The sequence below is a fragment of the Tachysurus vachellii genome, chromosome 12 (genome assembly GCF_030014155.1).
Source record: "Tachysurus vachellii isolate PV-2020 chromosome 12, HZAU_Pvac_v1, whole genome shotgun sequence".
NCBI classification, from domain to species: domain Eukaryota; kingdom Metazoa; phylum Chordata; class Actinopteri; order Siluriformes; family Bagridae; genus Tachysurus; species Tachysurus vachellii.
Genome location: NC_083471.1, coordinates 2,341,986 through 2,351,985, shown reverse-complemented (window position 1 = coordinate 2,351,985; position 10,000 = coordinate 2,341,986). Strand labels below are relative to the sequence as shown.

Below are 10,000 nucleotides of genomic sequence, written 5' to 3'. Positions count from 1 at the left end.
CTCACTCCTGGATTGCTCATGTCTGTCTCTCTGTCTGTCTCGACAGGCTTTTTCCTGTCTCACTCATTTCCTCCTCACTCATAGTTAGGAGCCTTTCCTCCTAACTATCTTGGTTCTGGCTGGCTTTCTTCAGAAGGCAGCTCTCCTGGCTGGCTCGCTCCTGGTTGGTCTTCTTGCAAATGACTTTAGACCTTTACTAAAGTATGCAGCAGTCTAATTTCACCAGAGTTCACCCACTGCACTGCCATGTTCCTCTGCTTGATGCTACATTAGATACAAAACTCTGCTCAACCTCAACCTCAACCTCAAGCACTTTGTTCTACCTGATTTTGGCTCTGCATAAATTGTTTCAGAACTCCCACAATGTTTTAGAATGGAGAAACTCACAAAGTCCTGGTCATGGTTGTTGGCGAAGAACAACTGGAGGCGTGATGTCCAGTCGTCTCTGCGCCGGAGTATCCCAAACACACCTTTACTGCTGCACATGTAGCAGTTCCACGGGTCCTCGTTTATAGCAGCCTGCGCTGAACCGGTACCAACCAGTAAATCTACACACTCCACACAGAAGCACCTGTACGTACACACACACACACACACACACACACACAGTTCACATCGTAGTATAAGATGCACCACCAAGAAATCACATTAAAGTGTGTTGCATTTTTTCCAAACTATGGTAACATACAAGCCATTTACTCCTGGCATTTACTCAAGGTGTGTATGAAACTAGCCAACTAGAAAAAACAGCTAAATAAATCTAAATAAAGAGATTTAAATTGGATGGAAGTGCGGACGGATTGTGACGTGCGGTTGTTAAAATATTTGAAACTGCACAGCTTAACAGTAACAACTTAACCGCAACTGTATTAACCGGACAAATGTCAGGAGGTCTGCCCACATGCCATATATGGTCATAAATTTAAACGTTTGCTGTCTATAAAAATGTCTGCATTTATTAAGATACTTTTATACACGTGCATACACACACACACACACACACACATATATATATATATATATATATATATATATATATATATATATATTTATATATATATATTTATTTTTTTGTGTGTGTATGTGTAAACCTAAGAAGCGATTTTTAAAAATCTGTTTTGAGAAATGAGGCCCTTGATCTTGGTCCCTCTGGGAAGTCTGTGTCTGTATGCTGTATACACTTGTGTCTTTCTGTCCTTATAAGGACCTTCACTGACTGACATTAAAGCCTTTTAGGTTTTTAGCTAGAGACCTGCAGCAGTTGTTGTTTCCACACATCAGGACCTCTCTCCCCCCACAGCAGATAGTGCAGTAGGACTGGTAACCGTCATCGTCGTACTGATACGCACACTCCAGGAAACAGTTCTGTACACACCACAAACACTTCCTGTGTCATCTCTGATACTGTCTATTGACTTTCCAGTTAACTGCGTGGTGTGAATCCATCTGTTGTGTCTCGTACCTTGCAGCTCTGGCACATGGCTCCGATGAATAGAGGATGTTCAAGCGACACGTTCAGACTTCCACAGGATATACACATATCTGCACGCAAAGACGGCATCGGCATGGGTCAGGTTTACGACTCACGTTGAATACAGAGCTATTCGTACAGTCTAGCAGAAAGCGTGTGGCGCCTGTAAACTCGTGGTGGCTCAAGAGGACAAACGAGGAAAGAATGAAAGGAAACTCTTGTTACCTTCGATATTCCTGCACTTTTGGCGTACCTCGTATAACAGCCTCTCTGAAAAACAGAATTAATTGATTTGGATCTGTGCCACATTTGAGTAAAAAACAATAGAAACAATTTCTGGAAGCACAGAGTGGACGGGGAGCTAAAAATAAACGAATTAGGGTTAGTTTTTGTCTTCTTTTCATATAGTGATGAAAGTTAGCAAAAATCAGCATGATAGACATTATATAATAGGATATATAATACCTCTGGTTCCTTCATCTATAATCTCTTTAATTTTAGGTTTTTCCAAACTGCTCTTTCTAGTTTTCTTGGTAGGCGGAGCTGTGTATGCTGCAGCTTCTGGCTCCACCCACATTTCAGGGTACACTTCAGTGTAGGGATTCCTCTCGGCTGAAACACACACACACACAACTGTAAGAAGCAAAGCTCTGAGTGTTTCAGGAAAGTGGTAGAGAAAAACAGTAGAGAAAGTTGAGAAGTAGAGCAGGAGTGTACAGTAACGCTGTGTATTGTAGAGAAGAGCTCACGGTTAGTACAGGACGGAAGAGCGGAACGCTACCTGTACTAGTTCAGCACTCTACAGTGTAGTAGTACAACAGAGACAACAGTAGTACAGCGTAGTATACAATAGTAAGGTACCAGGTGGCGGCTCCAGTCCTTTGGCCCCAGTAGGCAGAAATCCTCCACTTGCCCACTCGATCATCTCTCTGGTCTGCAGCTCGACACTCTTCGTGTCAGAGTCATCAGTCGACACACACACTGGGAAAGGCTTTCCCGCCCGTGTGCTGGCCGTCTACACACACACACACGAGACACGTTTCAATAAATAGCACAATAGGAGTTGTAAAAGTGGGAAAGAAAATGATCCAGTTACTCACTTGTAGCACCTCATAGATAGCTTTTCTGTACATGGGCTGTTTGCTGTAGGTAGGCTGATGAAAGGCAGTAGAAAACGAACTCAAGGACAACAGTTTTTCCACGCAGACCTGAGCAGAGGGCGAAACAGGAGAGTTAGTCAGTGTTCAGACCAGTCCATGTAGACAGCATGGATGTTAAGCATTCCTGAGTTTCCCGATTGTCGGAAAAATGTGCGACTGTCCAGGAACGATGACTAAAATGAGCTGGTCACGGATATTTGTCTTAATCAGTGGTTTGTAGTTTTAACAGAACCCAATTGAGCACAGAGGAAGTTCCTGACCAGTTTACTGTCATGTGACTGACCAGCATTTAAGAGTGTGATGGAATTTTATGTGGTCAACTCACCACTGAGAATTTTCCATCGCCAAACCACATGACCCATCTGGTTCCCTCTGCAGCTCGACTGCGTCCCGTCATCCACCAGGAGACGATGCGGCCGGGCCACCAAGAGAACCCGCGCAGCTTCCCCCAGACCAGTTCTCCGATCCCGAAGCCACGTCCATCCTTAAATAAACAGTTAATAGTAAAACAAACAAAAAAAATAATAAAAGTACTCATATTAGAACACAGACAGAGAAAACACAGCTTATGTCCATCCATTCAGAAATACACCCAGACGTACATCATATTCTGGCTCCGCCTCCACCGACTTCCGCAGATCTTTGTTACCACAAGCAACAGGGACCGGGGCAGAAGGCTCAGGCGTTGTGGCGACTGTGGGTGAAGCAGGGTCTGTGTGCTGCTGCTGATGGGGCGGAGTCTGTGGTGCAGGAGTGGGTGGGACGCTGCTGACAGCCAGCTGCTCTTCGTTTCTCAGGGTGTCGTCTTCTGATTGGTCCGCCATGGTGTCGTTGGTGAGTGGCATCAGGTGAGCCTTCTTCTCTTCCTGAAGTTTAACAAACGCACTTGTTTAGAAATACTCTACTGTGAATGACCACCAATTTTCTTCTTAAGGGTCAGAATATCGTGTTGTAGGTTTGTATGTCAGCCCGACTGTTTGTCTACACTCATGTATACGTTATAACACGGTAATATTTTTAGCTCCACGACATCATTGCTCACAGTTTTGCTAATCTCTCAACAAACCAGGACACAACAGGTTCAGTGAGTTCACACACACACACACACACACACACACACACAGTGGGACAGTGCAGTGTTGGGCTTACTGCAACTGGGCTCCTGCCAGACACAGCAGCGGCAACACTGTTCCTGTTATACAATAGTAACGTGGTGTGTGTGTGTAGAAAGAGAAACAGGCGTGTGTTTGTGTGTATGTGAGTGAGTTAGAACAGGGCTTTTAAATCGTTGAAAGCCTTAGCAGGGTAAATATTGATTTTTCGGCTTCAGTGAAAACATATCCAGTGTGTACAGTTGTCATCTTGGGACGTGTGCATGTGTGTATGTCTGAAAAGGTCCCAATGCGAATGTAAAGGGCAAAAGTATGACTTCTTGGGACTCTTGGGTTTTGTGGGTGAGAAGATAGGCTGTATGACAATATAGAGAAAGATGTCCCTGTTTTTAAAAGGTCCTGTTTCCTGACAGTGTATAAGATTTAACCTGCCCCCTAGTGGACAAGTGATTAATCCTCCAGATGCACACAGAGGAGTGAGACAGAAAGACGGCAGCAACGTTACACGACTCCCTCGAGGGAACATTTTTAGTTTCTTGCCTTAGCTTGAGTCTGATTTGCTAAGAATGTGAATGCTTTGATCTGATAGGTGGTGAAGCTCGGAGTATGGACTCAAGGTTGGAAGGTCATCAGATGTCCTGTTTGACTATTGATGCCTTTAAACCGTTGACCCCATTGTGCACGGAAGCATCGCACTGTTACATGGGTCAGTGGTGAAAAAAGCACACACACGTACGTAACTGTGCCAGAATGATACACTGTGTTTCTGTGGACAGCAACGGGGATTTACCATGTTTATATCTTCATACATGTGGACACTCACTCTCATATACTCACACACACTCCCTTTGTAATCAGCCATCGTTCACTTCCTCTCACAGCTTTCCCTCCATTTAGCCACTCACACTCACATGTAAACATAAACACTCTCTCTCTCTCTCTCTCTCTCTTTCTCAAACATGCCCAACCAAACATCTGTTTTTACTCACTTAGATGGACAAGCAGATGTATCCATGCAACACACACACGCACACACACACACACACACACACACACACACACACAAAGCCTTGCTTTAATGAAACTCTTTTTGGTGTCTCCACACACACATACACATACACACGGGCACTACTTCAGCCTGGCTCCAATGGCGTCTCCATGACGACAGAGTGGTTCTACTGGAATTGCCCTACAGTCTCTGGCATGCTGCCCAGTGCACGCTGGGAAATGCGGTCTTTTCTAACAGAGTAGGTTAGAGTAGTACCTCAGCTACACACACACATTAAATGTGGCTACAGTAATAACTAGATGTTCTTTTCCAGAAGGAACCACGAAGCATGCAGTGAAAATGAAAAGAGTGGGAGGAAGGAAGGAAGGAAGGAAGGAAGGAAGGAAGGAAGGAAGTTAGAAATAAAAGACAAATTAATGAGATGGAGATGGAGTTGACAAAAGAGAATTCAAAGTAACAAAGTAAGAATAAAAGAAGTAAATGAACGAGTGGCTGTTGTGCAGTAAATACACACTAGCCACTTTGGGGATCAACATGTGTCACATCAATGTGTGCAGTTGCACGATTATTAGTGTGGTGATCTGTAACAATAATACTTATTAGTACATTGCACCATATTACACTCATTACTAATCACACTACATGCTATAGGCATCACTAGTTATACTCTCATCACTACATTACACTGTATTACACTCATCACTAATTACACCTTATTACACTCGTCACTACATTACACTATATTACACTCATCACTAATTACACCTTATTACACTCATCACTACATTACACCATATTACACTCATCACTAATTACACCTTATTACACTCATCACTAATTACACCTTATTACACTCATCACTAATTACACCTTGTTACACTTATCACTACATTACACCTTATTACACTCATCACTAATTACACCTTATTACACTCATCACTAATTACACCTTATTACACTCATCACTAATTACACCTTGTTACACTCATCACTAATTACACCTTGTTACACTCATCACTACATTACACCTTATTACACTCATCACTAATTACACCTTATTACACTCATCACTACATTACACTATATTACACTCATCACTAATTAAACCTTATTACACTCATCACTAATTAAACCTTATTACACTCGTCACTACATTACACCTTATTACACTCATCACTACATTACACTATATTACACTCATCACTAATTACACCTTATTACACTCATCACTAATTACACCTTGTTACACTTATCACTACATTACACCTTATTACACTCATCACTACATTACACCATATTACACTCACCACTACATTACACTATATTACACTCATCACTACATTACACTGTATTACACTCATCACTACATTACACTGTATTACACTCATCACTAATTACACCTTATTACACTCATCACTACATTACACCATATTACACTCATCACTAATTACACCTTATTACACTCGTCACTACATTACACTATATTACACTCATCACTAATTACACCTTATTACACTCATCACTAATTACACCTTATTACACTCATCACTACATTACACTATATTACACTCATCACTAATTACACCTTATTACACCCGTCACTACATTACACCTTATTACACTCGTCACTACATTACACTATATTACACTCATCACTAATTACACCTTATTACACTCATCACTAATTACACCTTATTACACTCATCACTACATTACACTGTATTACACTCATCACTACATTACATCATATTACACTCATCACTAATTACACCTTGTTACACTCATCACTACATTACACTGTATTACACTCATCACTACATTACACCATATTACACTCATCACTACATTACACTGTATTACACTCATCACTACATTACATCATATTACACTCATCACTAATTACACCTTGTTACACTCATCACTACATTACACTGTATTACACTCATCACTACATTACACCATATTACACTCATCACTACATTACACTGTATTACACTTATCACTAATTACACCTTATTACACTCATCACTACATTACACTATATTACACTCACCACTACATTACACCATATTACACTCATCACTACATTACACTGTATTACACTCATCACTACATTACATCATATTACACTCATCACTACATTACACTGTATTACACTCATCACTACATTACACTATATTACACTCACCACTACATTACATCATATTACACTCATCACTACATTACACTGTATTACACTCATCACTACATTACACTATATTACACTCACCACTACATTACACCATATTACACTCATCACTACATTACACTGTATTACACTCATCACTACATTACATCATATTACACTCATCACTACATTACACTGTATTACACTCATCACTACATTACATCGTATTACACTCATCACTACATTACACCATATTACACTCACCACTACATTACACTGTAATACACTCATCACTAATTACACCATATAACACTTATCACTAGTTACACTATATTACACTCACAGCCATTTGTTTTGTTGAACTGCTTCAGCTCGGTCCTGAGGTGAACACGGAAGTGAAACTGAACAGTTCAGTGCTTTGTAGTTTGTTACTGCTGCTGAAATAACCATTGGTTTTTCGCTTGCTGGTATAAACACAAACAATTTACTGCACAGACAAATGCATTAAAAATAACGTCACTTCATCCGTATTCCACAAATAAGCCCTCAATACCGATTTGCACTGCGAAGCCTCCAAAGTAAATACGGTGTCCGTTACAAATACATTTGTCTCATAATGTCTCTGTAACATTTGTGTTTTCAATGGTCAATGTCAAAGTTTTTTTTATACCAACACCATCACATTGCTGTCCTCCTGCTGTGACCTCACCATGACCTTTACCTCCTCTGTCCTCTGGCTCAGCTCCTGAACTTTGACCTCTGTTACTGCTCTCCAAAGTAGATTTTATGACCATGACCTAGGCAAAGACGACCTACGACCGCAACCTCGTTGTGACCTCCAAGCCATTATCAGTGCTGTGTGTGTGTGTGTGTGTGTGTGTGTATGTGTGTGTATGTGTGTTCCAGAGATTAAACCATGGCTGCAGACCAAATCACACATTTCTGTCATCTGTCATTTCTGTCATGTTAGCGTAGTACAGAAGGGTGAGGATTGGGGTGCAGACGGATAGATAAATTGTGATCACACACATCACACACACATCACACACAAACTCAGAAATAAAAGAAATACTGTATGTCTTCTGCGTCGTCAAACATACATCAGAGTGGTACAAAGCACTGACACTGGAAACTCCTTCACCATCTCCATGTTTACACTTTTTTATTTTATCTTTATAAATCTCGGGGAATTTAGCCGTTACCATAGAAACGGTAATGAGTAAGCAAGATCGAGCGTGTTAACATAAACATGCAGAGTCAGAGTCAGAGCTGCCGTTAAAGCAAATTATTATTCAGCACTTTCCGACCAATCGGATTTGAGAACTGAATCACTTCCTGTTCGATATGTTGTTTAAAATAAAACAGAATTAGGAATAAGGATCTTATTTTGGTGTCTAAAGTTTGTTGTCTTTAGTTTTGCACTGAGGCTCATCATTAGTCATCTAAATCAAGTCCAATCAAGATCTACTAGCATCTCTCTCTCTCTCTCTCTCTCTCTCTCTCTCTCATGATTAAAGCTCTATGTTCAAAGGCTCTACCAAAATAGAACATTTTCTATTATAGCACAATCTGTCCCTGCTCCCTCTCTCCCACACACACACACACACACACACACACACGACAGCACATACCCGTAGTTGGTTGGCTCAGTCAGATGGCGGCATACATAAGTATACGAGTGTGTGTGCGTGTGTGTTTGTGTGTGGTTGTCGGCCCGAGTTGCAGAAAGGCTTTAAAGTCTGAAAAAAAGGGAAAAGGAGGAAAAAAAACAGAGAAACCGGCTTTTGTCTGCGAATAGGAGGTCATGTGACAGCAAGGGGCTATTCTGATTGGCCAAATGGCGCTCGCAAATAATGGCAGGAAGCCAAGGAACTGTCTGCAGCTAACCTGACCGAGAGAGAGAGAGAGAGAGAGAGAGAGAGAGAGAGAGAGAGAGAGAGAACAGATGGAGAGAAGGAAAAGAGTTAAAGTGATAGTAAGCGACGACGAATGAAGTAGAAATGCATTAAAGAATGTCACATGTGTGTGTGTGTTTGTTAATGGGGGCCTGGAGTGTGATGGCCTTTAGGGGGAGGACCTAACCGATCGTCATGGTTACCAACGAGCTGAGGAATGCGGAAAAGTTCAATATGGAAACGATTTATGATCCGACGTGCAAGACAGAGGAGTGTTTCCCATGAGCGCACACACACACACACACACACACACACACACACACACACAGCTGCCTCAGTGACTTATAAAGTGTGTGTGTCTGGCAGCGTGCCTAACGGAACTGTTGCACTAAAACATCTAACACCGTGTAGAGGAGAATAATCAGTGATGCTGTTGTGTGATGAAACACTTACTGTGTTCCCACCCAGAGCCTCATTCACTTCCTCACATCAGGAGTCTTTTATTCGTTTTGTACTACAGCAGTTTACCAAAAAAATGACCTTTTTTTTTAGTGTGTAAAAGGATGACACACTTTAGTCCATGTCTATACTGTCCTGTGAATGAGCTGTTACCATAGAAACGAGAACATATCAAGACAAGCTGCTGTTAGAACGAATTCATTTCCACACGTGTTTTTATTGGCTCCTGGAGGGGAATTTGTCTGCTGTGTGAGTGTTCACTACGAAGAAAACACCCCATAAAAGGACTCACATGTAAAGATTATGACGGACCTGATTAGGAAACGTCGAGTACAAACAGAAATCAGTGCATGAGTGAGCGAGCGAGTGTACGGACCTCACTCACAGTCGGTTCAGGTCACGGTTTAAACACTTTCACATGCATATGTTAATGATTAGGCCAAGTGAGCAGTATGTGTGTGTGTGTGTGTGTGTGTGTGTGTGTGTATATATGTGTGTGTGCATGTGTATGAGTGTGTGTGTGTAATGTGTGTGTGTGTGTGCACGCACCAGGCCATGATTAGATCCAGAGGCGTCCTCTACACTTGGCTGGGTGAGCTGAGGACAGCAGAAACATTGATCTTAGTAAAGGAGGCGTGGCCTCTGTGTCTGTCACTTTGATGGAGGTGTGGTCTCTGTGTCTGTCACTGTGATGGAGGCGTGGCCTGTGTCTGTCACTGTGATGGAG

At 41.7% G+C, this 10,000-nt stretch overlaps 1 protein-coding gene across 5 annotated transcripts in view; it reads right to left on the bottom strand.

Annotated features, from left to right (window-relative positions):
* Nucleotides 1-10,000, bottom strand: part of LOC132854547 (DNA (cytosine-5)-methyltransferase 3A-like) — a 46,622-nt gene that overhangs the window by 9,670 nt on the left and 26,952 nt on the right. For 3 of the 5 annotated variants that reach the window (XM_060883023.1, XM_060883025.1, XM_060883026.1), the window contains 10 exons: nucleotides 9,823-9,870; nucleotides 3,234-3,497; nucleotides 2,957-3,115; nucleotides 2,572-2,679; nucleotides 2,333-2,486; nucleotides 1,937-2,083; nucleotides 1,697-1,741; nucleotides 1,463-1,542; nucleotides 1,253-1,365; nucleotides 388-571 (listed from right to left, as the gene is read on the bottom strand). In XM_060883023.1, the coding sequence (XP_060739006.1) occupies nucleotides 388-571; nucleotides 1,253-1,365; nucleotides 1,463-1,542; nucleotides 1,697-1,741; nucleotides 1,937-2,083; nucleotides 2,333-2,486; nucleotides 2,572-2,679; nucleotides 2,957-3,115; nucleotides 3,234-3,497; nucleotides 9,823-9,870 (1,302 nt within the window). Of the gene's footprint in view, nucleotides 1-387; nucleotides 572-1,252; nucleotides 1,366-1,462; nucleotides 1,543-1,696; nucleotides 1,742-1,936; nucleotides 2,084-2,332; nucleotides 2,487-2,571; nucleotides 2,680-2,956; nucleotides 3,116-3,233; nucleotides 3,498-8,550; nucleotides 8,702-9,822; nucleotides 9,871-10,000 lie in introns of those variants that run through there. The other 2 variants (XM_060883027.1, XM_060883024.1) reach the window with 2 other exon arrangements.